We start from the raw sequence: 27,644 nt of genomic DNA on the forward strand, positions 1-27,644 counted from the left end.
GATAATCTTGGGGGATTTCCAAACCCGACAGTTTGTTTATTTCTCGCAAGGTTTACAACTGCACTGTGAATCCGGTCATGGGAGACGGTAAGCTTGCAACTTTACACTGCTACTCTGATCCCAGTCTTGTATTTAAAAAAAATATATCATTGAATGCTTTCAACTTTCATTTCAGGTTATTCGAAGCAGAACGCCATTCACTCTCCAAATGTCGACGGACGGTAAGCTGTCTTGATCAGGAAGTCTGTTTCCGGACAGACACACCGGTATGTAAAGGATTGTTTTCTAAAAACAAATTTCACCTTGAGATCTAACTCTTTCCTCCCTTCCTGTTCTTTGGCAGTGCCCTGAGATCTCTGAGGAACTACCTCTTAGACTACAACCCTCCCAGAGGCCACATGGACCATATAAACATCTTGCTCTTCGGCATGTGTGAGGCTGGTAAATCAGCCACCATTAATACAATCCTCTCAGCTCTGGATCAAGAAAGAAGAACAATAAATTGTGTCACAACTGGGATTAATCCCGATTCACTCACACTCAAGGTACCTTCTACCTGTCTTTTTTCTTAAAATTCATTCTTGGGATGTGGGCGTCACTGGCAAGGCTGGTATTTATTGCCCATCCCTAGTTGCCCTGAGAAAGTGATGGTGGACCATCTTCTTGAAACACTGGTCGCAGATTTGATACAACGGAGTGGCTTGCTAGGCCACTTCTGAGGGCAGTTAAGAATCAACCAAACCAGTGTGGGACTGGAGTCAGTTATAGGCTCAGACCGGGTAAAGACAGCAGGTTTCCTTCTCCGTATTTAAGGAGGGATATAGTTGCATTGGAGGTTGTTCAGAGAAGGTTCATTAGGTTGATTCCCAAGATGAGGAGGTTGACTTATGAGGATATGGAGTTATGGGGAGCGGGCGGGGAAGTGGAGTGAGTCCATGATCATGATCTTACTGAATGGTGGAGCAGGCTCGAGGGGCTGAATGGCCGACTTCTGCTCCTGTTCTTATGTTCTCTAAATAGTGAGTCAGTTGGGTTTTTGGGACAATCTGACAGATTCATGGTCACTTTAACTTGGGTATATACAGTGTTTTTAATTAACAGCTCGAATTCTACAGTTCAAACTCATTAAGGTTTTGGGATTCGTCTGGTTGGAATACGCCGAAGGATGCAGCTCAGAAAAAGAAATTGTTAACGATGATCTTGGAAGGAAGGGTGCCAGCACAAACCAACGTGAGTTTCCTCAACTATTTTACAATTTTAAAATGTACCATTTTAGAGAGTCTCAATAAACTGAAAAAACCCTTTGGAGTAAAAATGGAGCAAGATTTACTGGAAAAATCTTCCTATACTTCAGCTGTGGTTCAGTACCACCCCTCCGACAGTGCGGCGCTCCCTCAGTACCGTCCCTCCGACAGTGCAGCGCTCCCTCAGTACCGCCCCTCCGACAGTGCGGCACTCCCTCAGTACTGCCCCTCCGACAGTGCGGCGCTCCCTCAGTACTGCCCCTCCGACAGTGCAGCGCTCCCTCAGTACTGCCCCTCTGACAGTGTGGGGCTCCGTCAGTACTGACCCTCTGACAATGCGGCGCTCTCTCAGTACTGCCCCTCCGATAGTGTGCCGCTCTCTCAGTACTGCCCCTCCAAAAGTGCACGCTCCCTCAATACTGCCCTTCTGACAGTGCAACGCTCCCTCAGTACTGTCCCTCTGACAGTGTGGGGCTCCGTCAGTACTGACCCTCTGACAATGCAGTGCTCTCTCAGTACTGCCCGTCCGACACTGCGGCACTCCCTCAATACTGCCCTCCAACAGTGTAGTGCTCACTCAGTACCGCCCCTCCGACAGTGCGCCTCTCTCTCAGTACTGACCCTCCAATTGTGCAGTGCTCCCTTAGTACTGCTCCTCCGACAGTGCGGTGCTCCCTCACTACTGCCACGCCGACAATGCGGCACTCCTCAATACTGCCCCGACAGTGCGGCACTCCCTCAGTACTGCTTCTTCAAAAGTGCTGCGCTCCCACTCTCCTGCCCCATCAACAGTGCGGCACTCCCTCAGTATTGCTCCTTTGAAAGTGCAGTGCTCCTGCAGTACTGCCCCTCTGACAGTGCAGCACTCCCTCACTACTGCCTCGACAGTACGGCACTCCCTCAAGACTGCTCCTTTGAAAGTGTGGCGCTCCCACAGTACTCTCCGACATTGCGGTGCTCCCTCAGTATTGCCCCTCTGACACTGCGGCGCTCCCTCAGTACTGCCCTCTAGCAGTGTAGTGCTCACTCAGTACCGCCCCTCCGACATTGCAACACTCCCTCAGTAATGCTCCTCTGACAATGCAGTGCTCCCTCAGTACTGCCCCTCCGACAGTGCACCTCTCCCTCAGTACTGCCCTCCGACAGGGCGACATCCCTTCTGTACTGCCCCTTCGACAGTGCGCCTCTCCCTCAGTACTGCCCCTCCGACAGTGCAGCACTCCCTCAGTACTGCCTCTCCCACAGTGCGGCGCTCCCTCAGTCCTGCCCCTCTGGCAGTGTGGCGCTCCCTCAATACTCCCCCTCCGACAGTGCGGTGCTCCCTCACTCCTGCCACTCCGACAGTGCGGGACTTTCTCAGTACCGCCACTCCGACATAGCAGAGCTCCCTCAGTATCACCCCTTGGTCATTGCGCCTCTCCCTCAGTACTGCCCCTCCGAAAGCACGGCGCTCCTTCAGTACTGCCCTTCAGATATTGTGGCGCTCCCTCACTATTGCCATGCCGACAGTACGGCGTTCCTTCCGTTTTGCCCCACAGACAGTGCAGTCCTCCTTCAGGGAGCAGCAGCAGCCAAGTTCATGGCACCGTGGGTGGATCTGCTGCAAGGTGGGCAGGAAAAAAAGTGGGAGAGCTATAGTGATAGGGAATTCTATTGTAAGGGGAATAGATGGGCGTTTCTGCGGCCGCAACCGAGACTGCAGGATGGTATGTTGCCTCCCTGGTGCAAGGGTCAAGGATGTCTCGGAGTGGCTGCAGGGTATTCTGAAAAGAGAGGGTGAACAGCCAGTTGTCGTGGTGCATATAGGTACCGACGATATATGTAAGAAACAGGATGAGGTCCTCCGAGACGAATTTAGGGAGCTAGGAGCTAAATTAAAAAGTAGGACCTCAAAAGTAGTAATCTCAGGATTGCTACCAGTGCCACATGCTAGTCAGAGTAGGAATCGCAGGATAGCTCAGATGAAAACGTGGCTTGAGGACTGGTGCAAGAGGGAAGGATTCAAATTCCTGGGACATTGGAACCGGTTCTGCGGGAGGTGGGACCAGTACAAATCGGACGGTCTGCAGCTGGGCAGGACCGGAACCAATGTCCTAGGGGGAGTGTTTGCTCGTGCTGTTGGGGAGGAGTTAAACTAACATGGCAGGAGAATGGGAACCTATGCAGGGAGACAGAGGGAAATAAAATGCAGGCAGAAGCAAAAGATAGAAAGGAGAATAGTAAAAGTGGAGGGCAGAGAAACCCAAGGCAAAAAACAAAAAGGGCCACATTACAGAAAAATTCTAAAGGGGCAAAGTGTGTTAAAAAGACAAGTCTGAAGGTTCTGTGCCTCAATGCGAGGAGCATTCGGAATAAGGTGGACGAAATAACTGCGCAGACAGCAGTTAACGGATATGGTGTAATTGGCATCACGGAGACATGGCTCCAGGGTGACCAAGGCTGGGAACTCAACATCCAGGGGTATTCAACATTTCGGAAGGATAGACAGAGAGGAAAAGGAGGCGGGGTGGCATTGCTGGTTACAGAGGAAATTAATGCAATAGTAAGGAGGTTCATTAGCCTGGATGATGTGGAATCGGTATGGGTGGAGCTGCGGAATTCCAAAGGGCAGAAAACGTTAGTGGGAGTTGTGTACAGACCACCAAACAGTAGTAGTGAGGTTGGGGACAGCATCAAACAAGAAATAAGGGATGTGTGCAATAAAGGTACAGCAGTTATCATGGGCGACTTATTCTACATATAGATTAGGCTAACCAAACTGGTAGCAATGTGGTGGAGGAGGAGTTCCTGGAGTCTATTAGGGATGGTTTTCTAGACCAATATGTCGAGGAACCAACTAGAGAGCTGACCATCCTAGACTGGGTGATGTGTAATGAGAAGGGGCTAATTAACAATCGTGTTGTGCGAGGCCCTTTGGGGAAGAGTGACCATAATGTGGTAGAATTCTTTATTAAGATGGAGAGTGACAAAGTTAATTCGGAAACTAGGGTCCTGAACTTAAGGAAAGGTAACTTCGACGTTGTGAGGCGTGATTTGGCTAGAATACACTGGCAAAGGATACTTAAAGAGTTGATGATGGATAAGCAATGGCAAACATTTAAAGATCACATGGATGAACTTCAGCAATTGTACATCCCTGTCTGGAGTAAGAATAGAACGGGGAAGGTGGCTCAACCGTGGCTAACTAGGGAAAGCATTCTCTCAGTAACGCCCCTCCGACAGTGCGGCACTCCCTCAGTGTAGCCCCTCAAACAGTGCAGCGCTCCCTCAGTACTGACCCTCCGACAGTGCAGCGCTCCCTCAGTACTGCCCCTCAGACAATGCGGTGCTTCCTTAGTACTGCCCCTCCGACAGTGCAACGTTCGCTCAGTACTGGCCCTCCGATACAGCAGTGCTTCCTCAGTACTGAGCCTCCGACGGTGCGGTGCTCTCTCAGTACTGCCCCTCTGACAATGCGGCGCTCTCTCAGTACTGCTCCTCCGACAGTTCAGTGCCTCCTCAGTACTGCCCCTCCGACAGTGTGGTGTTTCCTCAGTACTGCCCCCTCCGACAGTGCAACGCTTGCTCAGTACTGGCCCTCTGATACAGCAGCGCTTCCTCAGTACTGAGCCTCCGACAGTGCGGCACTTTCTCAGTATCGCCCCTCCGACGCTGCAGTGCTCCCTCAGTACTGTCCTTCCGAAAGTGCGGCACTCCTGACAGTGCGGCGTTCACCCAGTACTACCCTCTGATACTGTGTCACTCTCTCAATACTGCCGCTCCGACAGTGCAGCGCTCCCTCAGTACTGCCCCTCCAACAGTACGGTGCTCTCTCACTACAGCCGCTCCGACAGTGTGGTGCTCCCTCAATACTCCACCTCCTACAGTGCGGCGCTCGCACAGTCCTGCCCCTCTGACAGTGCAGCACTCCTCAATACTGCTCCGACAGTGCGACACTCCCTCAGTACTGCTGCTTCGAAAGTGCGGCACTCCTGCAGTACAGCCCCTCCGACAGTGCAGCGCTCCCTCAGTTCTGGCCCTTCGATAGTGCAGTGCTCCTTCAGTACTGCCCCTCCAACAGTGCGGTGCTTCCTCAGTACTGCCCCTCCGACAGTGCAACCCACGCTCAGTACTGGCCCTCTGATACAGCAGTGCTTCCTCAGTACTGAGCCTCTGACGATGCGGCGTTCTCTCAGTACTGCCCCTCCGACACTGCAGCGCTCCCTCAGTACTGCCGCTCCGACAGTGCAGACCTCCTTCAGGACTGCCCCTCCGACAGTGCGGCGCTCCCCCAATACTGCCACTCCGATATTGCGGGGCTCCCTCAATACTGCCCCTCCGACATTGCGGCGCTCCCTCAGCACTGCCCCTCCGACAGTGCAGCGCTCCCTCAGTACTGCCCCTCTGACAGTGTGGCATTTCGTCAGTATTGACCCTCCGACAGTGCGGCATTCCCTCAATGCAGCCCCTCAAACAGTGCCGCACTCCCTCAGTACTGACCCTCCGACAGTGCAGTGCTCCCTCAGTACTGCCGCTCCGACAGTGCGGCGTCCCTTCTATACTGCTCCTCCGACAGTGCAGCGCTCCCTCAGCACAGCCCTTCCGACAGTGCGCCTCTCCCTCAGTACTACCCCTCCGACATTGCAGTGCTGCCTCAGTACTGCCCCTCCGACAGTGTGGCGCCCACTCACCACTGCGCCTCTGACAGTGCGACACTCCCTCTGTATTGCCCCTCCAACAGTGCAGCTCTCTCTAAATACTGCCCCTCCGACTGCAGCCCTCCCTCAGTACTGCCCCTCCGACACTGCGGTGCTCCCTCAGTTACTGCCCCTCCGATATTACAGCAATCCCTCAGTACTGGCCCTCCGATAGAGCAGTGCTCCCTCAGGACTGCCCCTCCGACATTGCGGCAATACCTCTGTACTGCCTCGACAGTGCGACACTCCCTCAGTACTGCCCTCCCGACATTGCGGTGCTCACTCAGTACTACCCCTCCGACAGTGCGGCACTCCCTCAGTACTGCCCCTCCAACAGTGCGACGCTCCTTCAGTACTGCGCTCCCTCAGTACTGCCCCTCCAACAGTGCAGCCCTCCTTCGGTCCTGCCCCTCCGATAGTGCAGCACTCCCAACAGTGCGGCACTCCCTCACTACTGCCCCTCCAACATTTCGGCGCCCCATCAGTACTCCCCCTCCGTTAGTGCTGCGCTCCCTCAGTACTGCCGCTCCGACAGTGTGGCGCTCCCTCAGTACTGCCCCTCCGGCAGTGCAGCCCTCCCTCGGTATTGCCCCTCCAACAGTGCAGCCCTCCCTCAGTACTGCCCCTCCGACATTGCAACACTCACTGGGTACTGCCCCGACAGTGCGGCACTCCCTCAGTACTGCTCCTCCGACACTGCAGCCCTCCTTCAGTACTGCCCTCCAACATTGCAGCACTCCCTCAGTACTGCCTCGACAGTGCGGCACTCCCTCAATACTGCTCCTTCGAAAGTGTGGCACTCCTACAGTATTGCCCCTCCGACAGTGCGGCGCTCCTTCAGTACTGCCCCTCCGACAGTGCGGCACTCCCTCAGTACTGCCCCTCCGACAGTGCGGCACTCCCTCACTACTGCCCCTCTGACAGTGCTGCACTCTCTCAGTAACACCCCTCCGACATTGCACGCCCCCTTAGTACTGACCCTCCGACAGTGCAGCACTCGCTCAATGTTTCCCCTCCGACAGTGCAGCGCTCCCTCAGTACTGCCCCTCCGACAGTGCGGCGCTCCCTCTGTACTGCCCCTCTGACAGTGCGCCGCTCCCTCAATACAGCCACATCGACAGTGCGGCGCTCCCTCAGTACCTGCCCCTCCGACAGTACGGCGCTCCCTCAGTACTGCCCCTCCGACAGTACGGCGCTCCCTCAGTACTGCCCTTCTGACAGTATGGCACTCCCTCTGTACTGCCCCTCCGACAGTGCGGCGCTCCCTCAATACAGCCACACCGACAGTGCGGTGCTCCCTCAGTACTGCCCCTCCGACAGTGCGGCACTCCCTCACTACTGCCCCTCTGACAGTGCTGCACTCTCTCAGTAACACCCCTCCGACATTGCACGCCCCCTTAGTACTGACCCTCCGACAGTGCAGCACTCGCTCAATGTTTCCTCTCCAACAGTGCAGCGCTCCCTCAGTACTGCCCCTCCGACAGTGCAGCGCTCCCTCAGTACTGCCCCTCCGACAGTACGGCGCTCCCTCAGTACTGCCCTTCTGACAGTATGGCACTCCCTCTGTACTGCCCCTCCTACAGTGCGGCGCTCCCTCAATACTGCCCCTCCGACAGTGCGGCATTTCGTCAGTATTGACCCTCCGACAGTGCGGCACTACCTCAGTAACGCCTCTCCGACAGTGCAGCACTCCCTTAGTGCAGCCCCTCAAACAGTGCAATGCTCCCTCAGTACTGCCCCTCTGACAGTGTGCCTCTCCCTCAGTACTGCCCCTCCGACAGTGCAGCGCTCCCTCAGTACTGCCCCTCCGACAGTACGGCGCTCCCTCAGTACTGCCCTTCTGACAGTATGGCACTCCCTCTGTACTGCCCCTCCTACAGTGCGGCGCTTCCTCAATACTGCCCCTCCGACAGTGCGGCATTTCGTCAGTATTGACGCTCCGACAGTGCGGCACTACCTCAGTAACGCCTCTCCGACAGTGCAGCACTCCCTTAGTGCAGCCCCTCAAACAGTGCAGTGCTCCCTCAGTACTGCCCCTCTGACAGTGTGCCTCTCCCTCAGTACTGCCCCTCCGACAGGGCAGCACTCCCTCAATACCGCCTCTCCCACAGTGCGGCACTCCCCAAGTACAGCCCCTCCAACATTCCGCCTCTCTCTCAGTACTGCCCCTCCAACAGTGCGCCTCTCCCTCAGGACTGACCCTCTGACAGTGCAGTGCTCCCTCAGTACTGCCACTCTAACAGTGAGGTGATCCTTCAGTACCGCCCCTCCGACAGTGCGGCGCTCCCCCAGTATTGCCCTCTGATACTGCGTCACTCCTTCAATACTGCCACTCCGACAGTGCAGCCCTCCCTCAGTACTGCCCCTCGGACATTGCGGAGCTCCCACAGAACCACCCCTTTGACAGTGCAGTGTGTCCTCAGTTTTGACCCTCCGACAGTGCGGCTCTCTCGGTACTGTCCTCTGACTGTGCAGCCTCCCCTCAGTATTGCCCCTCCGACATTGCAGGGTTACCTCAGTACTGCCCCTCAGACATTGCAGCGCTTCTTCAGTACTGCCCCTGCGACAGTGCAGTGCTCCCTCAGTACTGTCCCTCCAATAGTGCAGCGCTCCCGCAGTTCTGCCCCTCCGACAGTGCGGCACTCCCTCAGTATTGTCCCTCCGACAGTGCAGCTCTCATTCAGTACTGCCCCTCCGAAACTGCGGCGCTCCCTCAGTACTGCCCCTTCAATTGTGCAGCGCTCCCTCAGTATTGCCCCTCCGACAGTGCAGTCCTCATTCAGTACTGCCCCTCCGAAACTGTGGCGCTCACTCAGTGCTGCTCCTCCAACAGTGCGGCGCTCCCCAAGTACTGCCCCTCCAAAGGTGCAGCATTCCCTCAATACAGCCTCTCCAACATAGCAGCGCTCTCTCAGTACTGCCCCTCGGACAGTGCGGCGCTTCCTCAGTACTGCTCCTCCAACAGAACGGCAATCTTTCAATACCGCCCCTCCGACAATGCGCCGTTCCCTCAGTACTGCCCCTCTGATACGGCAGCTCTTCCACAGTACTGCCCCTCCAAAAGTGCGGTGCTCCCTCAGTACTGCCCCTCCAATAGTGCACCTCTCCCTCTGTGCTGCCCCTCCAACAGTGCAGCGCTCCCTCAGTACTGCCCCTCCAACAGTGCAACGCTCCGTCAGTTCTGCCCCTACGACAGTGCAGCCCTCCTTCAGTACTGGCCCTCCGAAACTGCGGCGGTCCCTCAGTACTGCCCCTCCGACATTGCAGCACTCCCTCGGTACTGGCCCTCAGACAGTGCGCCGCTCCCTCAGTACTGGCCCTCCGACATTGCAGCGCTACCTCAGTACTGCCCCTCCGACAGTGCGGCGCTCGCTCAGTACTGCCCCTCCAACAGTGCGATGCTCCCTCAGTACTGCCCCTCCGACAGTGCAGCCCTCCCTCAGTACTGCCCCTCTGACAGTGCAGCCCTCCCTCAGTACTGCCCCTCCAACATTGCGGCGCTCCCTCTGTACTCCCCTCCGACAGTCTGGCGCTCCCTCAGTACTGTACTGGAGTCTCAGCCTGGATATTGCTTATGTTTGGGCTCATGTCTCTGGAGTGAGACTATGAACTCACAACCTTCTGACTCAGAGTTGAGAGTGCTACCCGTTAGGAGCGAGTTGTTATGATCTGGTCTGCGCTGCTGAAAGGGCGGTGGAAGGTGATTCAATAATAACTATCAAAAGGGAATTAGGTCGCTGCCTAAAAAAGGAAACTTTGTACATCTGTTGGGAGAGAGTAGGGGAGTGGGACTAATTGGAAAGCTCTCAGGGAGCTGGCACGGGCATGATAAGTTGAATGGTCTTTTTTTTTATTCGTTCACGGGATGTGGGCGTCGCTGGCAAGGCCGGCATTTATTGCCCTTCCCTAATTGCCCCTTGAGAAGGTGGTGGTGAGCCGCCTTCTTGAATCGCTTCAGTCCGTGTGGTGATGGTACTCCCACAGTGCTGTTAGGGAGGGACCTCCTTCTGTGCTGCATGTTTCCAGAAGGAAACAGCCCACACCTGTTTCTATGTTCCTATTCGCAGGAAACAAAATAGTGCAAATACGTATAATGGAGGCCGCTACTAAACAAACTAATACAGGGAAATAAATGCAACCAAATATTGCTAGCTTCCTCCTCCAAAACCCCCACCAGTTTTGATTTAATTCTGGGAACATTGATCTTGCTTTAAGAATCCAACTTTTTCTGGCCTGACCAGTGGATTAAAGATCCCACAGAACTCTTTGAAGAAAAGCAGGGTCATGGGCAAAGATTCCACCGTAATCTAACATCAGCAAAACAACTCAGATTATTTGGTCGATCATCATTTGTGTGATCTTGCTGTGTGAAAATTGTGTCTGCGTGCAAAACATCAACGCTTACTCCAGATATTTAGATGAACCAGATTGTGACATCAATCAACGTGCAACACTGAATTGACGCACAATCTGGTATTTTGGACGTCACAGCTCTTTTTGACACTCTCCACGGCACAACGTGCATGCAGTAGTATACTGGATCCCCTACTAACGGTTCTTAAAGGGACACACGCAACTTTCAGGTCAGTTCAGATTTTTGCTTTTGTGTTGGTTGTTTTCCACTTTATTGGAGTAGTGTCTTAGCGTTAGACATTTGAAAAGTTGTCAAAGTATGAAGGGAGTGCTGCTGGACGTTTGCAAAGCTTTGGCTCTTCAAGGAACTCAACTTGCTCCCAGTCCTGGGGGCTCTAGTTGCACTCCCCCTTGGGCTGCAGCATGACATAGAGATGGCGCACAATCTGGTACTTTGGACATCACAGCTCCTTTTGACACTCTTTCCACGGCACAACGGCATGCAGCAGTATGATGGGGACAAGCAGCTCGCAGAGCGTAGAGGAGGAAGCGGAAGGAAGGAGCCCCTTCAGACAGCCCCTTTCTGGCCAAGATGGAATCATTGCCTGCCGTACCAGTGACCACATCCCCAAATCCCCTTTCAACATTTGTCCCATACCTTACCTTTCCTCTGTTACTGACATCACAGTGTCCTCTTGGTCACAATGCAAAAATAAATGCCAGCACAAAGCAAACTTTCCAATCCAATTTCTCAATATATACTTCCAATATAATATCAAGAAATCAACTAATCACCCTTGTGCATTCCCTTAGTGAGTGCCTTTGCCTATCCTAGTGCTCTAACGCAGTGCTCATCATCATCATAGGCAGTCCCTCGAAGCTTCTATGCCAAAAAGGGATGAGTTCACAGGTGTTTCAATGAAAGACCTAATATTCCAGGTCCCGAACTACATCGTGAAGGGTGGAAGATGCCTGGGCATGGATTTTTTAACGTGGGGTGACCATTGCACACCAGCCACCACACGGGCTTGACAGAGCTAGGTCTTGGTCCAGTGGCAAGGATTACCCAAGACTAACTGGAGACCAGATCTGTTGCACAGACCGAGCGCGCACACATATCGCAGTGTGGGCTGGTCCGTGTTGCCCCTGGGCCCTCGCCTCTTCTGGGCCCCAGATTCACGCCTCTCCTGGGCCCCGGTCACTTCCCTCTACGGACTCTTGCCGCTCCTTCACCCCTCCTGCTGTGTCTGCCCGCACTGCACAGAAAGATAGAGCCATTCGGCCCTTCGAGCCTGCACCACCATTCAATATGATCATGGCTGATCATTTACCTCAGTACCCCTTTCCCGCTTTCTCGCCATACCCCTTGATCCCTTTAGCCGTAAGGGCTATATCTAACTCCCTCTTGAATACACCCAATGAACTGGCATCAACGACTCTCTGCGGTAGGGAATTCCACAGGTTAACAACTCTCTGAGTGAAGAAGTTTCTCCTCATCTCCGTGCTAAATGGCCTACCCCTTATTCTAAGACTGTGTCCCCTGGTTCTGGACTTCCCCAACATCGGGAACATTCTTCCCGCATCTAACCTGTCCCGTCCCGTCAGAATCTTATACGTTTCTATGAGATCCCCTCTCATCCTTCAAAACTCCAGTATATAAAGGCCCAGTTGATCCAGTCTCTCCTCATATGTCAGTCCAGCCATCCCTGGAATCAAGAACATCCTTCCTCAGATTAGGAGACCAAAACTGAACACAATATTCCAGGTGAGGCCTCACCAAGGCCCTGTACAATTGCAATAAGACCTCCTTGCTCCTATACTCAAATCCCCTAGCTATGAAGGCCAACATGCCATTTGCCTTCTTCGCCGCCTGCTGCACCTGCATGCCAACTTTCAATGACTGATGAACCATGACATCCAGGTCTCATTGCACCTCCCCTTTTCCTAATCTGCCACCATTCAGATAATACTCTGTCCTCGTGTTTCTGCCACCAAAGTGGATAACCTCACATTTATCCACATTATACTGCATCTGCCATGCATTTGCCCACTCACCCAACCTGTCCAATCACCCTGCAGCCTCTTAGCATCCTCCTCACAGCTCACACCATCACTCAGTTTAGTGTCATCTGCAAACTTCGAGATATTACACTCAATTCCTTCATCCAAATCATTAATGTATAATGTAAAGAACTGGGGTCCCAGCACTGAGCCCTGTGGCACTCCACTAGTCACTGCCTCCCATTCCGAAAAGGACCCGTTTATCCCGACTCTCTGCTTCCTGTCTGCCAACCAATTCTCTATCCACACCAGTACATTACCCCCAATACCATGTGCTTTGATTTTCCACACCAATCTCTTGTGTGGGACCTTGTCAAAAGCCTTTTGAAAGTCCAAATACACCACATGCACTGGTTCTCCCTTGTCCACTCTATTAGTTACATCCTCAAAAAATTCCAGAAGATTTGTCAAGCATGATTTCCCTTTCACAAATCCATGCTGACTTGGACCAATCCTGTCACTGCTCTCCAAATGTGCTGCTATTTCATCCTTAATAATTGACTCCAATATTTTCCCCACTACTGATGTCAGATTAACCGGTCTATAATTACCCATTTTCTCTCTCCCTTCTTTTTTAAAAAGTGGTGTTACATTTGCTACCCTCCAGTCCATAGGAACTGATCCAGAGTCGATAGACTGTTGGAAAATGATCACCAATGCATCTACTATTTCTCGGGCCACTTCCTTTAGTACTCTGGGATGCAGACAATCAGGCCCCGGGGATTTATTGGCCTTCAATCCCATCAATTTCCTCAACACAATTTTCCGCCTAATAAGCATATCCGTCAGTTTCCCCTTCTCACTCGACCCCTGGTCCCCTCGTACATCCGGAAGGTCATTTGTGTCTTCCTTCGTGAAGACAGAACCAAAGTATTTGTTCAATTGGTCTGCCATTTCTTTGTTCCCCATTATAAATTCACCTGAGTCTGACTGCAAGGGACCTACGTTCGTCTTCACTAATCTTTTGTCTCTTCACATATCTATAGAAGCTTTTGCAGTCAGTTTTTATGTTCCCGGCAAGCTTCCTCTCGTACTCTATTTTCCCCCTCCTAATTAAACCCTTTGTCCTCCTCTGCTGAATTCCAAATTTCTCCCAGTCCTCAAGTTTGCTGCTTTTTCTGGCCAATTTATCTGTCTCTTCCTTGGATCTAACACTATCCTTAATTTCCCTTGTTAGCCACGGTTGAGCCATCTTCCCTGTTTTATTTTTACTCCAGACAGGGATGTACAAATGTTGAAGTTCATCCATGTGATCTAGAAATGTTTGCCATTGCCTATCCACCGTCAACCCTTTAAGTAACATTTGCCAGTCTATACTAGCCAATTCGCGCCTCGTGCCGTTGAAGTTGCCTTTCCTTAAGTTTAGGACCCTAGTTTCTGAATTAACTGTGTCACTCTCCATCTTAATAAAGAATTCTACCATATTATGGTCACTCTTCCCCAAGAGGCATCGCAAAACAAGATTTGCTAATTATTCCCTTCTCGTTACACATCACCCAGTCTAGGATGGCCACCTCTTTACTTGGTTCCTCGACATATTGGTCAAGAAAACCATCTCTAATACACTCCAGGAAATCCTCCTCCACCGCATTGTTGCCAGTTTGATTAGCCCAATCTATATGTAAATTAAAGTCGTCCATGATAACTGCTGTACCTTTATTGAACACATCCCTTGTTTCTTGTTTGATGCTGTCCCCAACCTCACTACTACTGTTTGGTGGCCTGTACACAACTCCCACCAACGTTTTCTGCCCTTTGGTATTCCGCAGCTCCACCCATACCGATTCCACATCATCCAAGCCAATGTCTTTCCTTACTATTGCATTAATTTCCTCTTTAACCAGCAACGCCACCCTGCCTCCTTTTCCTCTCTGTCTATCCCTCCTAAATGTTGAATACCCCTGGATGTTGAGTTCCCAGCCTTGGTCACCCTGGAGCCATATCTCCGTGATGCCAATTACATCATATTCATTAACTGCTATCTGCGCAGTTAATTCGTCCACCTTATTCCGAACACTCCTCGCTTTGAGGCACAGAGCCTTCAGGCTTGTCTTTTTAACACATCTTGCCCCTTTAGAATTTTTCTGTAATGTGGCCCTTTTTGTTTTTTGCCTTGGGATTCTCTGTCCTCCACTTTTACTATTCTCCTTTCTATCTTTTGCCTCTGTCTCCCTCTTGTTTCCCTCTGCCTCCCTGCATAGGTTCCCATCCCCTTGCCATATTAGTTTAACTCCTTCCCCACAGCACGAGCAAACATGCCCCCTAGGACATTGGTTCCAGTCCTGCCCAGGTGCAGACCGTCCGGTTTGTACTGATCCCACCTCCCACAGAACCGATTCCAATGCCCCAGGAATATGAATCCCTCCCTGCTGCACCACTGCTCAAGCCACGTATTCATCTGAGCTATTCTGCGATTCCTACTCTGACTAGCACGTGGCACTGGTAGCAATCCCGAGATTACTACTTTTGAGGTCCTACTTTTTAATTTAGCTCCTAGCTCCTTAAATTCGTCTCGTAGGACCTCATCCCGTTTTTTACCTATATCGTTGGTACCAATGTGCACCACGACAACTGGCAATTCTCCCTCCCTTTTCAGAATGTCCTGCACCCGCTCCGAGACATCCTTGACCCTTTGACCAGGGAGGCAACATACCATCCTGGAGTCTCGGTTGCAGCCGCAGAAACGCCTATCTATTCCCCTTACAATTGAATCACCTATCACTATCGCTCTCCCACTCTTTTTCCTGCTCTCCTGTGCAGCAGAGCCAGCCACGGTGCCATGAACTTGGCTGCTGCTGCCCTCCCCGATGAGTCATCCCCCTCAACAGTACCCAAAGCGGTGTATCTGTTTTGCAGGGGGATGACCGCAGGGGACCCCTGCACTACCTTCCTTGCACTGCTCTTCCTGTTGGTCTTCCATTCCCTATCTGGCGGTGGACCCTTTACCTGTGGTAAGACCAACTCGCTACACGTGCTATTCACATCATTCCTCAGCATCGCGGATGCTCCAGAGTCAATCCACCTTCAGCTCCAATTCCGCAATGCAATCCGTCAGGAGCTGGAGGCCGATACACTTCCCGCAGACATAGTCGTCAGGGACGCTGGAAGTGTCCCTGAGTTCCCACACAGTACAGGAGGAGCATATCACGTGTCCGAGCTCTCCTGCCATGACTTAACCCTGAGATACACTTAATTTGGCAACAACAATGTTAACAGGTTACTTACTGATATAAAAAGAAAAAGAAAAACTACTTACCAATCACCAGCCAATCACTTACCCTCTTGGCTGTGACGTCACCTTTTGATTTCTTTCTACTTCTTTTTTGTTTTCTCTCCCTGCTGAAGCTGCACAAGCTGGGCCTTTTGTAAGCCTCACCCCGCATCTCGAACTCCTGCCTCCAATCTGCCGCCGCCTCTCGCTGCAATCAGCGACCTGGCTTTGTATCTGTCACCCTCCTGCAGCAGCACCTGCTGCTCCCTGCAGTGGTATGCCGCTGCATGCTGCTCCCTCCAATGGGCCCGGCCTGCTGATGGTCTCGTAGGCCGGGACCGCACCGATTTCCAGGCCGGGCCACCGTACGCTGATCCCTCCAAAGTATGATAAGAGTGCAGTCTGTATTGCTGTAGTGTCTGGGCTTCTCGTTGTAACCAATTCTTCACTGACGTGAGTTTTTGTTGTAAGCTTTGCTCTTGCAAGATACGGTTCTGGTCTTGTGGACTGAGCTGTGCAAGCTGGGCAATCTGAGCTTGTATGCATAGATTTTTTTCATATTGAATGATAAAATATTCTTGGGTATGTTGTAGTTTTCTTAGTTTATTCTCAGTGCCTTGAGTCATAAGTCTTAGTTCCTCAAATGTTTGGTTTATTTGCAGGTGTTTCTGCAACATGGAATCCAGGAAACCTACTGGTGAACTTTGATTTGTAGCTTCTCTAACGCAGTGCTACCACAATGGCTGCAGCATGGCTGGTGGAAGGCTGTTGACTTTCAGTGGGGGATACTACAAATAGCATTGCAAGATGACCTTGAGGACCTGGTGGCTGGGAGTGTGAAATCGAGTGACGGTGTTTCTTTGTCCTCTTCACTCTCCTTTTCCTCTTCTTGGTCAACTACTGGCTGGGCAGGCTAAATTTCTTGGCTGTCTGAAATGAGAAAGGCACAAGGGAAGGGTTGTGGTGAGGGGAAGGGTTTAAAACAAGAGGTGCATGCTTACATCAAATGCAGCTTGTAAATCAGAATATATTGTGAGATGAGGCGGAAGTGGGATGTGAGAAGGAGGATAATGTTTGAGGATACCAGCATCTTGTATTCTTTCAGCATCGCCACTGGCCAAGGGCTCAGCTATGCCCCTGCCAACAATGACCAGCACCGTCTCCTCCACTCGTCTGAGGTTATGAAGCTTCTTTGGTCTTTGGAGCCAGGTGGTGGGGGCAACATTGCTGGCAATGTTTTCTTGGTGATCTGGTCCCACATCCTCCTTTCTGGGGGGCCTCCTGGCCCCTGTGGATAGAAGGCCTCTTGCAGTGTTTACTCCCTGCACAAAGCTCGAGGGTTACATCCGAGACCCTGGGTGCCCTTTCCCTGGCCAGTTGAGCCATTTGTGCTGAAGCACATTTATCATTTATCATTTTTCATCTGCAGCAGGCAGCTCACCTTTATGAGGTGCAGATGGCCTTTAAGAGCAGCAGGTTAGTTTTAAGTAAAGCTAGTCTCGCTCGAACACCAAGAACATTGGCTCCTGCTAAGCACAGCCAGTCAGCAGCACGTTGTCCAATTTCTAGGCCTTCATCTCTAGATTATAGGATAAAATGACTGGAACTAAAATGATCTTGTGAGCTTCCATATTAAAGGCGAGTTATAACGGATTTCAGTAAAATTGTTTAATTCCAAGTTCGAATTTGAAATATAAATCTGTATCAGTGGAAAATTATGTGTAAAGAAATGCTGCGTAAACAATTGGGAAACACAGAACCCATAATGCCACTAAACTATCTTCCATATCGCTATTTTTTGAAATTTGAACTACTTGTCATAATTAGCCTCTGCACTCAGGGAGAGAGTAACCTGGAAGTGTAGTGAAAGGTCCATGAAGAACCTCATCGAGCAGACCATCGGGATGCTGAAGCAACGATTTCATTGCCTTGACTGCTCGGGAGGAGCCTCCAGTACTCACTGGACCTGCTGGTGGCCTGCTGAATGCTCCACACCTTGGCCATCATAAAGGCCCAGTCCTTGCCACCACAGGTTTCGGGACCACCTCAGGAGGAGCAGGAGGAAGAGGAAGGCAGCACATCCCCATTCGAGACAGGCTGTCCGTGAGCACCTCATCAGGTTTCGGTTCCAGTGAATGAAAGCCCAGATCTCCGTTGCTCACCACTTCTCCATCTTACCATCCCTCTGTCACAGAACATCCTAGCGCCTTCCTGGGCACAAAGCTGAAATGAGAGCCACCATGCATTGCAAGCATAATTTATAAATTTATTAAATTCAAATCAAAAGAACACAATCAACTAATCGCCCTTGAGCATTCCCTTAGTGTCTGTCCATCGTGTGCCTTTTGCTGCTCTAGTGCTCCTACGACCTGATCCGCCAGTGACTGCAGCATGGCTGGTGGAAGGCTGCTGACTGTCAGTGGGGGAGACTGCAATTTGCCTTCCAGAATGATTCATAGAATCAAAAAAAATACAGCACAGGAGGCCATTCGGCCCATCGTGTCTGTGCTGGCCGACAAAGAGCTGTCCAGCCTAATCCCACTTTCTAGTTCTTGGGCCGCAGCCCTGTAGGTTACGGCACCTCAAGTGCACATCCAAGTACTTTTTAAATACTATTCTGATGAAGGGTCAGAGACCTGAAACATTAACTCTGTTTCTCGCCACAGATGCTCCTTGCCCTGCTGAGATTTCCAGCATTTTCTGTTTTTATTGCAGATTCCAGCATACACAGTATTTTGCTTTTTTAAAAAAATACTATGATGGTTTCTGCCTCTACCACCCTTTCTGGCAGAGGGTTCCAGACCCCCACCACCCTCTAGGTGAAGAATCTGGTTGAGTGTGGTCAGTGCTTCGATGCTGGGGATGTTGGCCTAGTCGAGGACACTGACGTTGGTGCATCTGTCCTCCCAGGGGATTTGCAGGATCTTGCGGAGGCAGCGCTGGTGGTATTTCTTCAGCACTTTGAGTTGTCTACTGTACATGGTCCACGTCTCTGAGCCATACAGGAGGGTGGATATCACTACAGCCCTATAGACCATAAGCTTGGTGCCAGATTTGAGGGCTTGATCTTCCTCAGGTGGCCAAAGGCTGCGCTGGCGCACTGGAGATGATGTTGAACCTCGTTGTCGATGTCTGCCCTTGCTGATAATAGGCTCCCGAAGTGTGAAAGTCCAGGGCCGCACATCACTTTTCAAGTGGAAGCAAGTCTTCCTCAATTTTGAGGGACTGCCTATGATGATGAGGTGAAGATATGTCCCTTCAAATCCCCTTTAAGCCTCCTACCAATTACTTTGAATCTATGCCCCTTGGTTATTGACCCCTCTGCTAAGGGAAATAGGTCCCTCCTCTCCACTCTATCTATGACCTCGAGCAGCTCTGGCCCTAGAAGGCCGGGCTGTAGACTGCACGATGTTGGCATGGGTGGCAGCAGTCTGGGCTGGCTGGAGAACAGGTAGCTGCAAGGGTACTGTCAGAGTAGCAGTGGTAGGAGCAGGAATGCTAACATCCTGAGAGAGGGCAGCAGGTTCCTGTTCCACTGATCTACTGCCACTCCCCCGGGGCGGCGCCTCAGCATTATTAGCCATCTATTGGAGCAGATTGCTGGACTGCTGTGACACCCTGCAAGCCCTTTTTCACACTCGTAAACCCAGCCAAGATGGCAGCAGTCTGAGCTTGCGTGGCAGCAAGCTGAGACTGCAGGAAAGCAGTCTGAGCTTGCGTGGCAGCACTGAGACGTTGGGTCGCTTCCACCTGTGCTGCAATGGAAACAGATCGCCCATTGCACCCAGCATCATGGTTGGGTCCACATGGTCTCTAATTTACATCCTGGAAATCATGGGCTCCAAGCTCCACGCAAAACCCCGTGCAATATTGGAGCCAGACTCCTCCATGCTCCTTGACACTGACAAGGGGCTCTCTGGCAGGCTTGCTATTACACCTAGCATTTGTGTGTGCATGACCATCACCCTTCTTCTGAAGGTTGCCCCGTCGAGGGCATCACCTGAGTCCTGTGCAGCAGAACTCGTGCCCGAACTCTTCTTCCAGGGGGATGGCACCCGAGCTAACCTTTTCCCCCTGGCCTGGCTGCAGCCCACTTGTGCCCAGTGACTCACCGCATGCAGATCCCGCCTTTATACTGCCCTCTAAAATGTGCACAGTGCCAGTTTCTGAGCTGGTGCCCGCGAGTGTCAAATGCAGTGAAGGTGTGTCTTCCTCTCCTTCACTGTCCTCCTCCATAATTTCGGGGACTGGTTATGCTGGTGGGACGTCTTGTGCATCTGAAAGGAAAAGGGCATAAGGGGAAAGTTGCGGTGAGGGGAGGGGGGAAAAGCAAGATATCTATGCAGACACCATCAGCAGCTTGTTAGTGAGAAGAAATTGTGTGATGAGGGGGAAGTGGACTGTGAGAAGAAGGATTAAATATGAGCATACCCTTAGCATCAATGCTTTCAACTTCCCCACTCGTCACGGACTCGGTCACTGCCCCTCCAATGATCTCGAGCACTGCTTTCTCCAGCTCAGTCAGGTTCTACAGACAGGCCCCCCCTCCATCCATCTGCTGTTGCTCTCTCTGGTTATGTGCCACCTTTGCCTGCACTGTGTTTGGGTGATGCGCCAGCCATAGTTGAATAGCTGGCAGTGTGTGCAAGGTGTGAGATGTGAGCATGAGTCTTGCAGCAGTGGTAACTGTGAGGGTGAAGTGAAGATTGTGAGGTATGAGTGGTGATAGCGAGAGATTGTTGGGAGGTGAGTGATGGGGGTGTGGTGCATTAAGCAGTGTGTGAGGATAGTGGTGCAGATGGTAGGAGATGGAATTTGAAGATGCATTCAATCACCTTGACCAGTCGTGTGAGGTAATTAAACTTTTTGCGGCACTGGATCCAGGACCTGCAGACAACACTCATCGCACTGATGGCTTCAGCGGTCTCCTCCTACAGCCCTCTTGTGTCCACAGGCCTCCTGCCCCGCTGCAGGTGGAGGATCTCAGGACATCTTTCAACCTCCAACACCAGGCCTGCAGTGCCACATCAGAAAATCTCCTTCCCATTTCTCTTGGCTGTTGGGCCGTGGCTTTCTCCACAATGACTATGAGGTGTTTCTGCAACAAAGCACTTCCCCTTTATTAGTGCAGAGAGCCTAGGCCAAACTTCATTGGCCACTAGGCTGCACCCAATATTGCCCTCCCTGTTCAGCGCTAAGCCAATCAGCAGTGCGTTTAGCACTGAGATCAGTGCTACAAACTATATCATTTTATAATATTGCCACCAGAATTGTACGCAGTACTCCAAGTGTGGTCTAACCAAGGTCCTATACAAGTTTAGCATAACTTCTCTACTTTTTAATTCTATCCTTCTAGAAATAAACCTTAGTGCTTGGTTTGCTTTTTTATGGCCTTATTAACCTGCATCGCTACTTTTAGTAATGTGTGTATTTGTACGCCCAGATCCCTTTGCTCTTCTACCCCATTTAGATTCTTATTTTCCAAGTACTATGTGACCTCCTTATTTTTCTCACCAAAATGTAATACTTCACCCTTATCTATGCTGAAACTAATTTGCCAATTCTATGCGCATTCTGCAAGTTTATTAATGTCTTCCTGTAATTTGTTGCAGTCCTCCTCAGTGTTGATTATGCCGGAGTTTGGCGTCATCCGCAAATTTAGAAATTGTGTTTTTGATTCCAAAGTCTAAATTATCAATATAAATTGTGAAACATACAGAAAAGTCCAAGAGTAACACACAGTGACAGAGTAACTGAGAAACAGAAAAATGTCCAAGCGTAACACGTGAAATGAGTAAAGGACATAGAATAATAATCATGGGAGATTTTAACTACTGCAAATAAACTGGCAGGAGGCAGCAAAAGGGGTAGAGGGAATGGAGTCTTTACAATGTGTGCAGGACTCCTTTCTTACCCACTATGTAAAAAGCCCAACAAGAGAGGGAGTCCTGCTGAACCTAGTAATGGGAAATGAACCAGAACAGCTTAAAAGAAGTAAGCATAGGAGAACATCTAGGCAATAGCAATCACAACACAATAAGGTTGAAGATAAAGATTGAGAAGGCCACATAAGTAAGACAAAGACCAAAGTAATAAATTGGAAAAAGCTGATTTACTGACAAAGAAATAGAGCAGCAGTGGGAATAATTTAAAACGATGATCAATAGCGTCCAGGAGAAATATATCCCACTAAAAAGCAAGAACAACTACCCAGTAATGACACACCATGAACGAATAAAGAAATAAGGGCAACATTAAAACTAAAAAAAAAAGCATACACTAAGTAGACTACGAAGGAGAGGATGACAATAGGGAATTAAAAGGTTAGGAAAGAAGTCAAAAAAACAATTCAGAAGACAAAAAGAAATTACCAAATTAAATTATCAAGGAATATAAAAAGAAATAGTAAATTATTCTACAGGCTCATACATAACAAAGAAAAATCAGGATAGGAATAGAGCCATAGAGCCACTGCTGGATACACACGATAAATTTACAGGTATTGACAGTGATAGTGAATACAGGATGAACCTTCCTTATCCGGAACTATCCCTCGTCCAGAACCATTCCTGGCCACCAGGTGGCGCATGCGCAGAACTCCGACATGAACAAATTGAAGTCCTTCCTCGCTGCTGACTCGCGCAATCGCTGGCCTGACTCTGAGATCCACCGCTTCCCTCTTGCCCCTCCGCCACCCCCCCCCCCACCCCCACCCCAAGATCTCTCTGCCGCACTCCCAGCCCCAAGTCAGCCAACCCAGATGTCCCCTTGCTCAGTACCTGTACCATCCAATTTAACATGACCACACCTCGTCCGGAAAAATCCTTTATCCTGAACAGGCCAAGTCCCGAGGGTTCTGGATAAGGTAATTACTTTACCTCAGTATTTACCAGGGAGATTAACATGGTGAACATGACATTGAGAGATAGCAGAGGCACTATTACATATATATATATATATATATATTGGAAAAGGGACGAGTGCCAGAGGACTGGCGAACAGCTAATGTGATTCCTATATATAAAAAGAGAGATAGAACAAGTCCAGGGAACTATAGACCAATTAGCTTAACGTCAGTGGTAGGAAGAATCATTAATCGAGGAACAGATAAATAGGGAGGGAAATCCAAGAGTAACACACAGGAACAGAGTAACAGAGAAACTGTTGCCGTTTTTTTCCCATTGTTATGGTCGCAACTAAGGGTTGTTAGTCCTGCAACAATAGTTTCCGTGAGTCATAGCCAAGCAGTTTTAACGTACATTGACTAATAACAATATTGTTCTTATACAACTGTTCTACAGTATTACATTAAATGGGCCAGCAATTAATACAAGCTGTTTCCTCCACAAAGTTCCTGCTGATCAGACTTGCAGCTTTGTGGGCTACCATTAAGACAAAAGGTTTTCTGATTGTCCATGAAAGCTCTAACTTTTGGAGGGAACAGGTTTTACCCTGATACTATTTGGCTAATTTGGGCTGCGAGTACTATCTCACCAAACTGACACTACATTGAGCTGTTTGTGCAATATCCTAATCTGCTTGGCAACAGTCTTACAGGTTTGTCATTGTTCTCTCCTCTTATCTGTAAGTGTCTGAATTTTTACATGTTATCATAATACCAGCCCACTTATGGCAGTGCATGGTAGGTAAGTGGGTCTCCTAGAAACTTGTCCTTTAGCTAGGTATGGGCCATTTCTTGACCTGGGTGTTAATCATTTCAGTATTCTGTCTTTGAGTTTCCAAACTCTCTTTTGTTCACACACACAGACAAGATTCAGGCACACCCTACCACTGCACCCCACCTTTCTCCACATTCACGCTCTGGCTAAAGTGCTGGAGCAAAGAAAATCTGGACACCGCGCCATTTGGGCCACTTAAAAATATTCGAACAATAACACACAGGGACAGAGTAACTGAGACGTCGAAAATAGTCCAAGAATAACACACAGGAACAACATAACCAAGCGATAAATACTCAGAGCAAGTTAATGAAACAGAGAAAAATACAGAAAGGGGGAGAGGAACAGACACAGCTGGAGAGTGGGAGACCCTTACTGACACCAAAACCCGAGACCGAGGTCGGGGCCCCTCTGGATCTCAGTAGGATTGGTGAATGAGATAGATGGATCTTGTCTGATAGGACTGGAAACCCCTCCAGTCAGCATTCACCATAATGCTGAGTAAATGTAAACATTGTGTCGCTGGTAGCTTTTAGTATAACCCATTCACTTTTCTCTAATTTAGTTGAAGGAATTCAATCCTGATTTGGACGATGGTCAGTATCCAGTCATTCCAGAAAACAAAATTCATGGAGTCGCATTCATTTTTAACATCAACATCCTGGACAACACTCCGATGCATTTGATTGAGCACTTTCAGGAACTACAAACCATTGTGGCACAGAAAAGTACATCTCTTTCTCTTTCTGCCTACGTAATCTTTGTCGCCATTCAGTTTTATGTTTAACATTGATATTTTTATGAAATGTCTCTTTTCAGATGTTTACAGGATTGTGATTGGGACCAACATTGACCATTTAGGAGTACCAGAGAAATATTATCATCTCATTTATAATTACAAGCAACTACAGAAGAAGGTAACAGGAATGTGTTAATTTGTAGATTAATATAATTATTTTAAAAATTTGTTTGGAATGCAGGCATCACTGGCAAGGCTGGCATTTATTGCCCATCCCTAATCGCCCCTTGAGAAGGTGGTGGTGAGCCGCCGCCTTGAACCACTGCAGTCCGTGTGGTGAAGATGTTCCCACAGAGCTGTTAGGTAGGGAGTTCCAGGATTGTGTCCCAGTGATAATGAAGGAATACCAGTAATAATGGATGTTTTGATTCTCACTGGAGAATTAGTTTTTAAATGTGACAGTTTTTGTCTGATGGATGATGGTGTTGACTGCTTTCAGTGACAGTACATGTAGGATTAAAAACAAGGTTCACTCACTGAAAATGGACCAGCTTGTTTTTGATACAGTAAGTACCAAAGTATAGACTTTGGACTGGGCCTTCTGCCCACGCCATCCTCCAAAGTTAACGAGATGCGCATCTCTGGGGAGCGACAGGGTAAGAGTGAAGGGTCACTGAAATGCATTAATTACAGGAGGCTGAATTTATCTGTGAGATCTATCACAGTGAGGTAACGCAGGCAGCCAACACAACATGCATGGCCTTCTCAAGGGTGTGACCCGTGGCTCAGTGGACAGCACGGTCACCTGAGTCAGAGAGTTGTGAGCTGAAGGCCCACTCCTGGGACCTGAGCTTAAAATCCAGGCAGACACTCCAGTGGCGTACTGAGGGAGTGCTGCTAACGTTCCCGGTAATGTTTTTGGGTGCGCGGCTCCTTTAAAGGGGCTGCACAGCCCATTCACAGTTTTGCGCATGCGCGAACTTTAACATAGCAAAAGCAAGTCCCGGGCTGCGTGGGACTGGCCGAGAGCTGAGCAGCTTATAGGAAACGTTGGGTGCTGCACTGTCGGGATGTCACCTTTCGAATGAGACGTATAGTTGAGGCCCTGTCTTCCTTCTCCGGTGGGTGTAGAAGATCCCATGGCATTGTTTTGGCCAATATTAATCCCTCACTGAACACCGAAAAGCAGATTATTGGGTGATTTATGTATTTGCTGTTTGTGGGAGCTTGCTGTGCACGAACTGACTGACACATATTTGTATAGACTGGTCTTTATACAACGCCTTTCACCACCTCAGGACGTCCCAAAGCGCTTCACAGTAAATGAAGTGTAGTCACTGTTGTAATATAGGAAACGGGGCGGCCAATTAGTACACAGCAAGTTCTCACAATCAGCAATTAGATTAAAAATATTAAAACTGAATGTTGATTCAGAATTGTGATTCAAAAATGTAATCACCTTGACCAGTTTATCATTACTTTTTCCCTTAGTTTCAAAAGCTGTCAGCTGAAACTGGGATGGAAGAGCGCACCATGTTTGCCGTTGCGAATGAGTGGAAAGGCGACACGATAGATCAGACCAGATGTGTGCTCATTTTGTATGCACTGGAAAATATGGTCAGAAACATAGACAAATACATCAAAGTGACACAGTAATGGGCAAACCTAACCTCATTCATGACTATAGCACAGAAACATTGTGTTGGCTGGAAGGAATGGCCTCCTTCCATGCTGTGTATTTCTATGACTGTATGAAACAGGTCATTCGGCCCACTAGCTTATGCCAGCATTTAAGCACCACACGAGCCTTCTCCCACTCCTCTTCATCTCATCCTATCACCATATACTTCTATTCCTTTCTCCCTCATGTGTTTATCCAGCTTCCCCTTAAATGCATCGATACTATTCACCTCAACCTCTCCCTGTGGGAGCGAGTTCCACATTCTCACCACTCTCTGGGTAAAGAAGTTTCTCCTGAATTCCCCATTGGATTTATTAGTGACTATCTTATATTTACAGCCTCTAATTCGGTCTCCCCACAAATGAAATATTTTCTTCACATCTACTCTATCAAACCCCTTCATTATCTTGAAGCTCTCTATCAGGACACCCCTCAGCCTTCTCTTTTCTAGAGCAAAGAACCCCAGCCTGTTCCATCTTTCCTGATAGGTATAACCTCTCAGTTCTGGTATCATCCTTGTGAATCTTATTTACACTACCTCCAGTGCTACTTTTTCTAATATGGAGATCAGAATTGTTCACAGTACTCCAAGTCTGTAACCGTAACAGTGTAATCAATCCTATTTCTGTATCATGTAGCTGGCTTAGTCCACTTTAAAGATCCCAACATAAGAATCCTTTATCTTCTAATTTAGGGTTTGAAAGTAGACAATCAGTTTTGGAGTGGTTGGTATGTGAGGGTCTGATGTATTTACACTTCCATTCTATGCACGTTTATGGCAGATGTAGTCATAGAATCCTACAGCACAGAGGGAGGTCATTCCGCCCATCAAGCCCATGCCGGCTCTTTGAAAGGACGATCCAATTAGTCCCACTCCTTCCTGCTCTTTTTCCTCCTTTTCCTTTTCAAGTATTTATCCAATTTCCTTTTGAAAGTTACGATTGAATCTGCTTCCACCGCCCTTTCAGGCAGCGCGTTCCAACTTGCTGTGTAAAAATACATTCTCCTCCTCTCCATTCACCCCTTGGTTTTTGGCAATTACCTTCAATCTGTGCTCTCCTGCCAGTGGTAACAGTTTCTCTTTATTTACTCTATCTAAATATCACATCATTTTGACCACCTCTACTAAATCTCCCCTTAACCTTCTCTGCTCTAAGGAGAACAACTCCAGCTTCTCCAGTCTCACCACGTAACTAAAGTCCCTCATCCCTGGTACCAAATCTCCTCTGCATGCTCTGTGGTGACAGAGTCTGGTAAATATTTTTGAGCGGTCTATAAGTGTTTTCTGCTCATTAACCGGTTGTTTTGGTTTGGTTTGTCTGTAGACCAGTGGGAACTGGGTGGGATGTTTGTGGAGATACATAGGGCCCAAGTTTCCACATGATAAAAAACGGGCGCCCCTCCGAGCTGGGCGCCTGTTTTTCGTGCCTAAAACGGCACCGGAAAAAAAACGAGCGCTTCTGGAGCGCTTTGCAGCTCCATGTCTGCTTGGCGCGGCGCCCACGGGGGCGGAGCCTACACTCGCGCCGATTTTGTAAATGGGAGGGGGCGGGTACTATTTAAATTAGTTTTTTTCCTGCCGACAACGCTGCACGTGCGCGTTGGAGCGTTCGCACATGCTCAGTGTGAAAAAAACATTGGCACTCGGCCATTTTTGTAGTTCTTTGTAGTTCTTTGTAGCTGTTTAGTTTTTTAACATTTTTTAATAAAAGTACATTGCCATCAGCACAGAGGCTTCTTGTAGCAGTGAGAAGGGTGCAGGAAGCCTCAGAAAGTTGAGGCAGCCGTTTCCCGACGACCTCCCCCTTTTGCCGTCGGGAAATGGCTTCTCAATTTCTGAGGCTTCCTGCAGCCTTCTCTCTTTCCCGCCAGCCGTCTGGAACGGCTCCATTCCCTTCCGCCCCCCCACCCCCCCCCCCCCGCGTTCGGTCGGCTCCCGCCCTTCCCCCCCCCCCCCCTCGCGTTCGTCGGCTCCCTTCCCTTCCCCCCCCCACCCCCCT

The 27,644-nt window shown here is 49.7% G+C and overlaps 1 protein-coding gene across 1 annotated transcript; it reads left to right on the forward strand.

Moving 5' to 3' along the window:
* On the forward strand, nt 1–27,644 carry LOC139240383 (interferon-induced protein 44-like). Its single transcript, XM_070868873.1, has 7 exons — nt 1–87; nt 176–221; nt 344–545; nt 1,102–1,230; nt 23,790–23,952; nt 24,044–24,141; nt 25,455–27,644. Exons 1-7 carry the CDS (start codon nt 78–80, stop codon nt 25,617–25,619), a joined length of 813 nt encoding a protein of 270 aa, XP_070724974.1. The 5' UTR covers nt 1–77; the 3' UTR covers nt 25,620–27,644.

Source organism: Pristiophorus japonicus, chromosome 31, assembly GCF_044704955.1.
Source record: "Pristiophorus japonicus isolate sPriJap1 chromosome 31, sPriJap1.hap1, whole genome shotgun sequence".
NCBI lineage: Eukaryota > Metazoa > Chordata > Chondrichthyes > Pristiophoridae > Pristiophorus > Pristiophorus japonicus.

What these genes read in the sequence shown, in the direction of transcription:
- LOC139240383 (XM_070868873.1), top strand. An exon ending in CCGATTCACTCACACTCAAG is followed by an intron (nt 546 to 1,101) that starts GTACCTTCTACC and finishes TTTAATTAACAG; the next exon opens with CTCGAATTCTACAGTTCAAA. An exon ending in ACAAGCAACTACAGAAGAAG is followed by an intron (nt 24,142 to 25,454) that starts GTAACAGGAATG and finishes TTTTTCCCTTAG; the next exon opens with TTTCAAAAGCTGTCAGCTGA.